Source organism: Solanum tuberosum, unplaced genomic scaffold (genome assembly GCF_000226075.1).
Source record: "Solanum tuberosum cultivar DM 1-3 516 R44 unplaced genomic scaffold, SolTub_3.0 scf00641, whole genome shotgun sequence".
NCBI lineage: Eukaryota > Viridiplantae > Streptophyta > Magnoliopsida > Solanales > Solanaceae > Solanum > Solanum tuberosum.
Genome location: NW_006239625.1, coordinates 53,875 through 67,658, shown reverse-complemented (window position 1 = coordinate 67,658; position 13,784 = coordinate 53,875). Strand labels below are relative to the sequence as shown.

Here is a 13,784-nt window from a genome sequence, read left to right as displayed (position 1 = left end):
TATTGTGAACTTGAGCCTCTTTGATAATGGTAAGTCACAATTTGAATCTTTGAGTGCACAATTGATCCTTGCATGAGTAAGTTGAGTCTTGTTTGTGCATTCATGATTGAGTCTTTTGTAGCACTGTTTGAGACATTCTTTTTGAACTGATGAACGTGAGTTTTACTTGAGGACAAGCTACAGCTGGCAGCCTTAATTTTAGGCTGATTTCAGCTTACACGTGGATTTAAAATGCAGATTATATGCTTTAGATAAGTTCTGACGCACCTAAGGAAAGTGCATTCACCTTCTTGGACATGTCAACGTTTAAGGGCTACAAAATATTAAAAATAAAAGGTTCGAGGGGTAATAGGACTCCCATGAAGTATTGGTGTGTAGTTGGAAATTGACTAATAGGTTAGGGGGTCATTTGACCATTTTCTCGTTTTTTTCTTTCTCAAGTACAATCTATACCTCGTTCGTGCTTAAGAGGGTTAGCAAGTTTTGTTCTAAACAGGTAGGAGCTGTTTGGTTTGAATTCAGGTAATGATGCGGTTAATTATCATGAGATAAGTTATGACTTATGATGGGATAAGTTATGTTAAGATTATTTTTTATTGACTGTTTAGTTTGTAGTATTCAAAATAATAAATTTTAAGAACAATTTATTTATTTACAAAAATAACCTTCATAAATATAAAAAGTAATATATAAAAAGAATTTAAAGGGATATTTTTGTCATTTTCCTATTTTATCTCGAGATAAGTTATCTCGAGATTACTATACCACCCAAGAGGATGGATAACTTATCTCGATACTAATTATTAATTTCGGAATAAGTTATCTCAAACTTACCAAACAAACAACAAATTAAATGATACTATAATTTAATTTTAAGACTATTTAATGTTATCCTTCAAACAAAATGACCCTTTAAGAGAATAATAGGAATCGTTCAATACGTACAGCTGAAAGTTCAATTATAATTTAGGCAGTATTCATATTTTTTTTTCCTTTTCAAAATTCTGACTCTGCCTCTACTTAAATTGGTAAGGTGCTTACATATTGTGTTCATTTTGTTTTATTTAGATGGGAATGTGCGATACAGAAGATATTAACATGATAATTTTAAGTGCATGAATTTATGATAACCTCATGACTTTTCTAGGACGAAAGGGAAAGAAAAGGACGCACACTAGAGGTAAGTTCTCATGTCACATCATTGTGCAACGACAATGATGGAGATTCAGAATTGTCTAAAGCCAACATGAAATAGTTCATTAATTCACACTCGGATGAGTACTACACTTTCTCAATCAAGTAGGTGTTTGACCATGTAATTTCACGCTGATTCTATCTAATGATTTCATAAGAGATGAAATATCTTCTCCAAAAATACTGATTTGGAAATTTCATATCATGATTTGAGATTTTTTTCATACAAAAATTGATCCACAAGTTTATATTTTGTTAAAACAACCCACATTTATATCTACTAACCATTTGTTTCATATATAAATAAAATTAATAATCATGTCATTACTTTTTAAAATTTATTATTCTCACCAATATAAAATTTATTATTACTTTAAATCAATTCCTACTTTACCATTTATATTCATCAAATTAATTTTTTTTTTTTACCAAATTTATTACTACTACTTTAATGTTTGATTAAAAAATAATTTTTCATTTATATTGAGTGAAAAAGATTAACCACAATGACTTTGTAATAACTTATTATGCGATTTTATAATTTTTTGTTTATTTGGTAAAATTGAATAAACAATTGAGACTATTTTAATAGTTTTACAACTTATGAGATTTTTCTGTTTATGAGAAAATATACAACACAAAAACTTCAAATCGCATGTCCAAACAAAACTTCAACTCTATCTCATGATTTTACAATAAATACTCACTTTATACAATATATACGTACATTATACATTTTTATCAATAAACTTTTCATATTCAATATATACTTTATATCCATACATTTAAGACAAAACCTATTTATTAAAACATATAAATGATAATGTGCTAGTTCAATTGAAATATATAAAAGCATATACAGTTTATACACAACAATAATATATTTTTATACAATAATGATACAATTTTTATACACATCCTATACAACCATTAATTGTCCGATTATCTTTTAAAAAGAAGAATTTTACCTATAGTTAAATATATTATTCATAATACCACATTTTAATAATTATACCATATATATTAAAAAGTTAAATTAGATACACAAATCCCTTAAATATGATATTAAATAATTATCTTGAAATTAAAATTAATTCTTTAATTAAAGGTAGTTAACAATTGTCCCCCAAACTCCTATGCCAACAATATACCCCCCCCCCCCCACTGTTCTGTATCACCTCTATCTGCTCTCTCTTCCTTCATCATCAATCTCCTATTCCAAGTTCACCTCACTATTTTCTTTCTTTCTTCCTTCTCCCTCATAGATCTTCTTCACTAAACCATCAGAAACTAAATTTATGGTTTTTCTTATCACATTTTTCTACTGTGAATTTTTTTTGTAAAAAAGAAGTTACCTAAAGGGTTCAACGGAAGAGAAAGGCAAGACGAGGTAAGGTATGTTGAGACGAGAATGATAAAGGTGAGAGAACAATGCAACAAAAGCTCCGGAAAATGAAGGATAATTGTAGAGGATGAGATTTTGGATTTTGTCTTTCGATGCTTTAGCCAATGTTTTCAATGCTGGATTGTTAGAACGGAGAAAAAGAAGTTGAAAGACAAGATCCAGAGCCATATAAACACTGGATTTTAGTTCTGAACTTAGTGAACTTACGATAGATTTGTAAAGATACAATGTTTGCTAGACATATATAAATATTTTTATGTATTTTCCCTTCATTTATGTATCTCTCTTTCTTCTATGTATATATATATAAATTAAAAGATTAATATTGAATAATTAGATACATGCTTCAGATTATAACATGTTTCAAATACATGGTATGTATCATATATAAGTACACAGGAGATATACCTAATGAAATACATTTAATGAAATTAGGTGCATGAATCATATACATAGTGCGAGATACACATTGTTCTCTAAACATAAATTTTTAAAAAAAAAATCACAAAATTCAAAATAATAAATCGAATTTCTGAAAAAAGTTGTTCACTTTGTTGTTGCTGGAAAATAAATGGGAAGAAATAATATACGCATATAACAGATACACCTAATGAAATTAGATGCATGAATCAGATACATAGTGCGAGATACACATTGCTTTCTAAACATGAAAATTGAAGAAAAAAATTCACAAAATTCAAAAAAACAAAATCAAATTTCTGAAAAAAGTTGTTCACTTTGTTGTTGCTGGAAAATAAATAGAAGAAATTAGATGTTTTTTAGAAGTTGTTAAAGTAATTATACTAAAAATTTGTGGGATACATGTATCTGACGGGTAATTATACTCAAAAGAATAAATACTCAAAAGTTGTTAGAGTAATTATACTCAAAAAAAAATTATAATTTGGATTTTTTAGGAAACTCGTACTTCTTCCATCCACTTTTAATTGTCATGTTGCACTTTTCAAAAGTCAATTTGACTAATTTTCAAAGTTAAATTAGATTACATTAATTCAATATTTTAAACAAAAAATTTAGATATTCAAAAACTATACGTATTAATTACAATTTTTTTGCATATCAATATGATAAAAAATACATCATAAAATATTAGTCAAAGTCCTTATAGTTTGACTCTAAAAAAGGAAACCATGACAATTAAAAGTGGACGGAGGGAGTATTAGTTAATAGGAGCAAACATAAAAATCATATTTGTATGTTATGGCTATAGTTTGCATAATTGCGCTCCATAGCAAATTTTATGTTTGCTATGGAGTTTTTGATTTGTATAATTCGCTAGAAACATCCAATTTTATACAAATTGTCCAGTTTTGTATAAATTCATTTATACATTGTAATTTGTATAATAAGATTTGTATTTGTATAATTATAAGTGTATAGGACGAAAATATATGTATTTATATTTGTACATACACTTTTCTCTCGCTTTATACAAACACAAACGCATTTTATACATTTTATACCGAAATGTATAAAATGGCTAATTGTATACCGAAAAGGCTAATTGTATACCGAACCAAATAGCAAAAAATGGGATGTTTGCTGCGAATTACAAATAAATTAAACTATGGCTATAGCATTTAATTTGAATTAATAGCATTTTCGGTATACAATTACCATTCGGTATGCAAATGTATAAAATGCGTTTGTGTTTGTATAAAGCGAGAGAAAAATGTATATACAAATACAAATATATATATTTTCATCTTATACACTTAAAATTATACAAATACAGATCTTATTATACAAATTACAATGTATAAATGAATTTATACAAAACTGAACAATTTGTATAAAATTGGATATATCTAGCGAATTATACAAATCAAAAGCTCCATAGCAAACATAAAATTTGTTATGGAGCGCAATTATGCAAACTATAATTATAACATACAAATATGATTTTTATGTTTGTTATATGTGAAAGTTAGTTAATATGGAAGGCTCATTCAAATCCGTTTTGTTTGTAAATTTACCATAAGTTACTACTTTAATTAAGGAAATAAGTTACAACATTTATTTCAAAAGTATTAAATCATGTATCTCGACCTTTTAAACCTGATGGATACATGTATCCTATAGCCGAAAATGATATAGAAAGTAATATAAAAAACTATCAAAATTCCTAGTAATTATGAGTTAAACTAGTGGAATTTATGTTGTTTGCCCTAAAAATAATAGATGAAGTTGAATGGATTGAGTTATGACCCATTATTTAGCACATCTTGACCTAATGTATCTCACTTCATGCATGTAAGCTTTGGGCAGAGTTCGGCAGTGTCCAATTTATTTATTCAACTCATACTGACCTGTGCAAATTTAGTTGAAACCGTCCATTTGCCACCTCCAATTTTGAATATTACAAAAGTGAGTATCGATATGAATACCCATATTTTGCGTATATTTGTCCACATTTTTATGAATAAAAAATAGAAGAGATTTCACAACTAGCGGCACATTGTTACTAATTTACCATACATGACAATACTTTTGATAACTACAATACATTTAAACAGTTCTGAAATTCGCATTGTATATCTCAAATACAACCTTCTGAAATTTACGTAAATTCACATTGTATCATTGATATAGTCTTTTAAAATTCGTATTGCATCATTCATACAACAATTTCTCTATATTTGTTTGTTCAATTTTATTGTATATGTTTGTCTAGTTTAGTTGGATATACTATATCAATTTGCTCAACTTAATTTTTTCAATTTTTCTAAACACATTGATCTTAAGACAAGTCACTATATATCAAATATAACACTCATCTGGAGGGATTAACAAACTATTCAATGTTGGTGGATACACATTCTCAATTTAACTAGATACTCTGATACAACCCAATTAAGACAAAGTATATGCCTCATGTATGTATCACATATAAAAAAAGGACTTCTGATACATGTATTTTCCATTTACACACACTAATATTTTATGAGATATCATCATCAAAAATCACCCCATTACCATAAATTCAGATTCAATTTTGTGTATGAACTATGGATCTATAGAAGAAGAGGACAAACCAAGAGAAAATCTTTTATCGGAAAAGTTGCAGCTGTGCTCTATTTCACTAGCTCATTAGGTCTTTCTTATGTTTTTTCGCGGCTTATTTTTCGTCTACTTTTGTCCAGCTAAGTTTTGACAGCGATAGAGAGGATTTTAGAGCCAAATTTTAGGAATCTATTATAAAATCCAAATGTCTACCTGATCCATAATTGAGCAGAAAATAAATTCTATGAGCGGAAAATGAGACAGAATGGTGCATATCTATGTTATCAGTTCCTTGGCATTAATATACACTTGTTTTCGCCACAATTTTAAGTATGTTTACATTACTCACTGGTGTTCCTTTGTATAACTAAATGCGTTTTTGTCTGTCTCTGATACCTTCCTGATTGCTGTTATGGACTGTGAAGTCCTTGTGGATGCGGAATAGGCACCATACGACGTGTCTTCAGAGAGCATGGAATCATCATTAGCTTTCCATTTTTGCAGGGCTTGAGGAAGGCTCATAGTGAAGTCAATATTGAAACTATCATCTCCAGCAGCAGCAGTGGGAGTCCATTGCTCTACCAGAGGAGCTAAGACATTTACCGCGTGGCCCATATCTGGTCTCTGAGATGGTTCCCTAGCTGCGCAATGTCCTGCTAGCTCTGCTACTTTGCATATGCTCTGGTAAGTTTCCTCATCTGGATCTAGGAGGGTCGGGTCTAGCACTTCTACAATCTTCTCTTTGTTCACAACCGTCTTTTTAAACCAAGCCACTAAATGACTTCTGTCTTCTGGCAAGCTCTCATCAAGTGCTTTTCTGCCTGTGAGAATCTCCATCAATATCACTCCAAAGGCGAAGACATCAATCTTCGTAGTTACTCTTCCAGTGGCTAGTTCCAACAAAAGACAGAGATGTCATGAGAATATATAGTTATCATGTGTAAACATAACATATATTCCTAATCAAATACTACTATGAAATTCTCATTTTACTAGGGATAGTTAAGCTGGTCATGCATTTTAACCATTAAATTTATTAGCAAATTATAACGACTCGAGTTAGACATATAGTTCCTTTGCTTGTTCTGTGGTAACTCAGGTTTAAATTGAACTAATTCATGCAATATAAAAGGAGTGTTGTACATACAAGCATACTCTGGTGCAAGATACCCAAAAGTTCCTGCTAGCCTCGTCTCCACCGAGTACTTGCCATCAGGTGCATTTTTAACTAGTCCAAAATCGGAGACCTTAGCTCTCATGTCATCCCCAAGAAGTACGTTAGAAGGCTTTAGATCTCTATGTATGAAGCTCTGTTGTGCCAAACCATGCAGATACTCTACCCCTCTAGCAACGTCTAGTGCTATTGTTAATCTTTGTTTCCAAGTGAGAGGTAGAAATCCTAGTTGATCATGATCGAACAAGTGCTGGCCTAATGTCCCTTGTGGCATGTACTCATATACTAAAAGCCTCTCATATCCATTGACACAAAACCCATGAAGTGCCACTAAGTGTCTGTGCCTAACCTTTGTGAGTACCTCAATTTCAGCTCTGAATTCGGTTAGACCCTTGTTACTTGCTATAGAAGCTTCCATCCTCTTCACAGCAATCTCTGTCCCATCATGGAGTCTACCTTTGTAAACAATCCCAAAACCACCACGTCCCAATATATTTTCTTCGCTGAAATTGTTTGTCGCCTCTCGCAGAAGTTCCACTGGGATAGTTACATGCCCACCATCATATACATATATTTCACTGTTTGAGGTATCACTTTGACTGGCCGTGCTTGGAATTGCACCATAACCCTTCATATTTTTAGAGGAACCATTCTTCAATTTTTGCTCCTTGCCTTTATTCAGTTTTGATTTTCCATTACGCTTGTATTTATATATCACCAAGCACAAAACTAGGATTAAGACCACAACAGCAAGAACAATACCAACAATGACCCATGTAGAAACGGAAGATTTATGTTCATCTTTGGCAGCAGAAGGTGAGTTATTATCTGTTGACGAACTTGAACTTGGTCTTGCACCAGGTGGAGCACTTGGGGGTACATCTTTCCCCATAAATGGATTACCAGACGTTTTCAGTATGACATCGGAACGAAATTTTGGGATCTTGCCAGAAATATTGTTGTTGGAAACATCGACAAGCTGCAGCTCTAGTAAACTGGTGAGACTAACCGGAATAGGACCTGTGAGATTATTATCATTCATGACCAATGATTTGAGACCGGTGAGATTAGCAACAGCAGGAGATATTGTACCAACCCAATTCTGTTTTGCAAAATTGATTACACTCACAGTTCCCTTAGCATCACATGTAATATAGTTCCAACCTTTACAAGGATTATTCCCCGCCCAAGATTCGGCTAGTATCATCGGACAACCCACAGCTCCAGCAACATCAAGCAATATAGTTACCTGTGGATCACATGGTCCTGGATAAGGATTACAAAAATGGTTTGTGTTTCCAAGGGTCACCTGGACATTTGGTTTGAAACCAGGAATTGGGCCTAAAAATATGTTATTTTGCAAAGACGCGTTAGTTAGCTTAGGAAGGGAAGTCAGAGAAGGAGGAATCACTCCAGTTAAGCTATTATCACGAAGCTGGATATCGACCAAATTAGTACAAAGAGAAAGATCAGGAATTGGCCCTTCAAACTTGTTAACATGGATCCAAGCCTGAGTTAACTGTTCCATAGAACCAAGAACATCAATCCTGCCTGTAAGCCCAAGCTTTTGATTATTAAGTATCAAGTTTTGAATCCCAGACTTAGCAAAAGAATACGGCAAGAACCCCGTAAGATTATTATACGAAAGCCTAAGACTCTCCAAACTAGGAAATGACCCAAAAATATCCGGAATTTGACCCATGATATTTGCGTTAGACGCTGAAAAATCAGCCAAGGACGTTGAGTCCGTCAAACTATCAGGAATTGTCCATGGAGGAAGACCAGGATTGTCATCAATGCTAAACTTCTGTAAATTTGTTAGTCCGGAAAGGAAATTAGTTGGAACAGACGTAAAATTATTGGAATCAAGATGAACATCTTGAAGAGAAGGAAGGTTTGATAAAGAAGGTAACGAACCGGAAATGCGATTCTTTTGGATATTAAAGGTTTGAAGATTAGAAAGTTGATTAAGATCTGGTGGTAATTGACCTCCTAGAGATTTTGATATGAGACTAATTGAAGAAACTCTGCCTGAAGAGTCACATGAGACGCCTGACCATTTACATACATTGGTACCTGACCAGCCAGGTGGTGTTGGTATAAGAGACTTAGCCAATTTAGCCATAATAGATGCATCATCGTTAGAACCATCACGGACGACGACGGATAACTCATCCGGTGAGGCAACGGCTATGAGGAGGAAGAAGAGGAGGCAGCAGGGGATTTTTTCATAGAATTTGTACCTTTTTTTACCCATTGTAGCATACCTTTCTCTTTTTCTCTCACCTCATTGTTCGGGCGATTAGGGTTTGTGAGAGAGGAGAAAGAGGACAAGGGTTTGGATTTCTGTTCAATGCTTGAATTAAGGAAGGAAAGCAGAGAATGTATGGCATGGCGAGAGAGCGTTTATGCCAACTTTCCATAATAGGAGTAGCTTTTTTGCCTTTTGCTTAAAAATAAAAAAAACGACACCGTACTCTTCCTTATTTTCCCACCAAAAAGTTGATGACGTGGACGCATTGTCCAGTCATTAGCCTGGCTGATGACGTGGCAAATAATGATTGGTCCTCTGGTTCTTTTATTACGTCGGAGATCTGTAGTGGGTTATTGTGGATCTACCCTTACATATTTACTAGAAGGAAAGAAGGGAACAGGAGGAGATTTTGCAGTGTGTAGAAACAGAATCGACGATGGAATTCGGCCGCGCATTTAATGCCACTTCAATTTTCATTGTTTTTCTTCTTGTTACTCTAGGTAATCTATTTGAATATTATTGATTTTTGTATGAGATCTGTAAATGCGCTAAGTTTTCTCTTGAACTGAAAATGAAATACTAAGTCAAACGTTCTAAGTTTCGATTTCTATTTTCCAGTTTCCGCTAAGAAGTCCGGCGATGTTACGGAGTTGCAGATCGGTGTGAAGGTAAAACTTTTGGCCTTTTTCTATTCTTCGATTCATGTTTGTATAACTGATTGAAGAATGAACTGCGTTTGATCATATATGTAGTTTCGTTTTTGTTTGAACTTCTATAATTAAAGAGAGCTCTTCGTTTTTGTTTCATATGACTTCCTGACGTGACAATTTAATTGTGGAGTATTGTATTGCAAATTGCTAATATTTCTAATTTCTATAGAATGAACCTCGCGATCTCTTGCTTTTGACCTAGTTTTAGGTTGTAGGCATTTAAATTTTTAAAAAAATATGAAGAAGAGCATAGTTTTAGATTGCAAATGTTATTTCACTCAACATTAGTCTTTAGACTAGTGATTCGATGAAAATTGAATCATAAGTGCTTCATACTGTTACCTCTAGCAGAATTGTGTAGAGTGAATCTGCGCACACGGAGAGGGGGAAGTTGTGGTTCTTTAATTGGTTCGAGTGAAACCCCTCACTAAGTGTGAGTACACATCAACTGTATTCTCAGTGAGCTGTGTAGATAGAAAGCATGAATGGGGAATGAAAAGCTAGTCTCTTATGGTGGTTAGCTTTGATGACGAGGTGTATTTAACAGGGAACAATTGGTTGATAGGAGAGAATAGCTAATCTGTTACGCATCTCTTACATATCATACTTGTCCCTCATTTAAATAAATATATGTTGTCATGCTATCACTCACGTAGTATTTGTCTACTGAATGTATTGGTGATCCATATGTAGTAAAATAACTTTTTTGTTGTGTCCATGAAATTGAACTTCTCCTTGAATGAAGTCGGGAAGATATTTATCAAATCCAGTGTCGCAGCTATCTGGAGAAAAGCATAATTTATTGATACTCTCATGAAATCTTAGTATCTTTTGGTTCTCAAATGTTTACATTGCTTTTGTAGAGTCATCAATATTTTAGGTTTCGTGATGATGATAGTAATGCTTGTATGTCTCTTTCATTTGGTGATTCAGTAGTCTAAACACTAACCTATTGTTTTCTTTGTCCATCTGTTGCAGTTTAAGCCAACATCTTGCGAACTTAAGGCTCACAAGGGCGATAGAGTCTCAGTACACTACAGTGTGAGTAGAAGTGCTTCTCTACTTTAACTATTTAAAAGCTCCTAACTGTGGATGGAAGGAAAGTTACCTATAGGAATGAAGTGTTTCTAAATACCTACTGATTGATGAATAAATTATTGTGTTCACTCCTTTTAGGCAATCCTTACTTACCTTTATCCAAAAGAAAAAAGAGCAATCCTTACTTTGATAACTGGAGTTCTTTTGTCAATTATGTTGGAGAATTATATTCATGCATATTGGTTTGAATTTAAGAATGGGCTAGGAAGGAGAAAAATTTCACTTGATTATTCAGATTTTCCCCCCTTCTCATCTGCTTTTATTCATATTCCTTGGCAAGCTTAGGTAAGGACGAATCATTTACACTAGAGATAATGTCTTTTTCAGTCATGATATTGTAACATGTCCAATCAAAGAGGAGCTTCTACTAGACATTTCCTATTCCTTAAACTGTTGTACCCTACATCATCCACCTCCCACAGTTGAGGAAATGTCATGTGACAAAGATACTCCTCTGCTTCTAAATATAGTGTCACATAGACTGGAATAGAGGGAGTATGAAGGAAATGCCATGTGTCAAAGAATCAGGGTGTGAGCATTAGCATTGGATATTTGATGAAACAAACATGAAAGGGTTGCAGCGAAGTTCCTTGTATTTTTTAAGAGTCTGATTGATTTAGTTTTTTCAAACTAGAGGTAACGTCGAAGTGATTCACTCTATATCCTAATGCGCCTGCAGGGAAAACTTACAGATGGAACTGTATTTGATTCCAGCTATGAGAGGAATGACCCCATTGAATTTGAACTTGGAAGTGGTCAAGTGATTAAAGGTTTGTTTGTGATTCTTTTAACCAATGTTCATTCTACATCATTTATTCATTTCTAATCCTTTGGAACTATCAAACATGTTATCATTGCATTGGTGCATTTTTTGCCTTTTCTTTTTCTTCTTTAATGGTTTCCCTCTATGATAGCTAGCTGCAGTTGTGAGAAGCATATTAGGAGCTAGAATCTCAGCGAAAAGCCATTAAATTCTTGACAATGATAAGCATGAATATTTGCATGCATAATGGGTGTAGCGCTTACAAAACAAAAGATGGCTTATTGCTTTTGTCTTTTGCTTTTCAAGATGATTTGGCTTTTTAATACTTTGTGGGAGCTTGCGATTTGAAATTTACCCAAAACACCTTGGACAGTAAACCTTTTTCCGTTGATTTGTGTAATAATCTTTATAATACACCAAACAAGTTCCAAAGGGATTATTTCATCACAACAAAGTAAATAGTTGGAAAAAAGGAGCTTGTCTGTTACTTAGCAAGAGAAAAGAAAAAAAGCAAAAGAGCCAGCATTGTAAATAGAAGCTGACAAAATGAAATCACAACACCATAAAAAGTGTGTGCCTTTTCAATGATATGAGGGATATGAGGCCTTTGGCTCCTCATGAAGTATGAGAACCTCTTTTTTTGTTTCCTGTTCTTCAAGGTAACACATCTACTCATGAAGTAAAGCAAGCCTATAGTATAAGTTCCTATAAGCTAGATCTATGCTTCCCTATTCTGATGTCCCTTTTATGTAATTCATTTAATATGATAACAGTCTACGGTAATATTTAAGGACATGGACACATAGAGATTTTGACAGAGATACAAGCTATATGATACTGAATGTCGCTTTGCAGGTTGGGATCAAGGACTTCTTGGAATGTGTGTGGGAGAGAAGCGAAAGTTGAAAATCCCTGCTAAACTTGGTTATGGTGAGAGTGGATCTCCACCAAAGATCCCAGGTAACATCAGCTCTTCTCTAGTAACTTAGAAATTCTGCTTAAAGCATTAGCTAAAAGCTATAGATCACAAGTGTAAAGTGTTGGACATTATCCTTTGTACCCTAGTCAACTATTTTTGTTGTGTCTATTTCTGATTCTGAACAAATAGTTTTAATAGCGTGGCTTCATTAGCCATAAATGTACTCTCAATCTGGTTGCATTGCTTCTCACAAAATCTCTTTAGGTTTTCAGAAAATTGTTTGTTTGGTGAATTTCTCTTTTTTGTGAATTTGGAAAATGGGAAATTTGTCAACTCAGAAATCTTTTTTAAAATTTTTTTTTTTTGCAAAAACTTGGAAATAAACAAAACTTCAAAAAAATTGTTCAAGAATTTTTTCAAATATTGTGAAGTTCTGTCTTCACCAGAATGAATTCTTCTTTGTTGGCGTTGCTTTTGATTTCTATGTAAAAGGAAGTCAGTTTGTGTCTGTCTGGATTAGTAACTAGCTTGATCTCCATGATTGACATGTATATTTTATTGAGCGGGTAGGGGGTGGTGGGGTGGGGGAGGGGCATTATGTCGTATTCTTCATCATGTGGGTTTAGTGCCTGCTTAAATTCAGATGACGGCTACATCTATCCTTTGTTAACTAGAGAAACGCTATGCTGGGATCATAAATGAAATAGGCACATATTTGTCTATTAAGAAATTCATTAATAATTTCGACAATGTAGTTTCATTTTACTTATTGCTTGCATTTTTATATCTGTTCAAACTTATAGGTGGTGCAACACTTGTGTTCGACACTGAGCTGGTTGCTGTGAATGGAAAGAAAACAACAACTGATAGTGAACTGTGATTTCACGATGTCGCTACGCACTGTTTCACGTTAGCTCAAGTATGGAGGAGGAAACTTCTAAGGATCTGTTAATGTTAGGCTATCTATTAGTTATATTTGCTTCTTTGATAAGTTAGATACTTTGATAAGTTAGATACTGAAGTATTTGGTCTCTGGCAAAATTACACTTTTTGTCACTAGTTATTTCTTCCGCTTAAGTCAAGTGGATGGACGTTGAACTCCAAGGATGGGTTTCCATTTTACTTCTTACATTATGGTACCCTTGGTAGTTTTATTTCTTTCTATTTTACCTCAAAAAAAAAGGTATCTGGTAGCGGTAGTGGATGATGTTTATTCAGGAAGGATACTGAGAATCTTTCGCCT

At 33.5% G+C, this 13,784-nt stretch overlaps 2 protein-coding genes across 2 annotated transcripts; one reads left to right on the top strand and one right to left on the bottom strand.

The window, feature by feature from the left end:
* Window positions 1–5,898: 5,898 nt before the first annotated feature.
* LOC102581637 (receptor-like kinase TMK4) lies at window positions 5,899–9,172 on the bottom strand. The gene is made up of 2 exons (XM_006366936.2): window positions 6,771–9,172; window positions 5,899–6,513 (listed from the first exon to the last, which is right to left on the bottom strand). The coding sequence occupies exons 1-2, from the start codon at window positions 9,052–9,054 to the stop codon at window positions 5,969–5,971; spliced, it is 2,829 nt and encodes a 942-aa protein (XP_006366998.2). The 5' UTR covers window positions 9,055–9,172; the 3' UTR covers window positions 5,899–5,968.
* A 315-nt stretch (window positions 9,173–9,487) lies between these two features.
* Window positions 9,488–13,421, top strand: LOC102581304 (peptidyl-prolyl cis-trans isomerase FKBP15-1-like). Its single transcript, NM_001288006.1, is given in 6 exon segments — window positions 9,488–9,551; window positions 9,670–9,719; window positions 10,740–10,802; window positions 11,539–11,629; window positions 12,478–12,582; window positions 13,345–13,421. Coding segments are annotated over 6 exon segments (450 nt in total).
* Window positions 13,422–13,784: the final 363 nt, after the last annotated feature.

Excerpts from the sequence above, each read along its gene's own strand:
- LOC102581637 (XM_006366936.2), bottom strand. The coding sequence starts at position 9,054 with ATGGGTAAAAAAAGGTACAAATTCTATGAAAAAATCCCCTGCTGCCTC. Across the intron at positions 6,514-6,770 it reads TCTTGCACCAGAGTATGCTT|CCACTGGAAGAGTAACTACG; the intron begins GTATGTACAACA and ends TGTTGGAACTAG.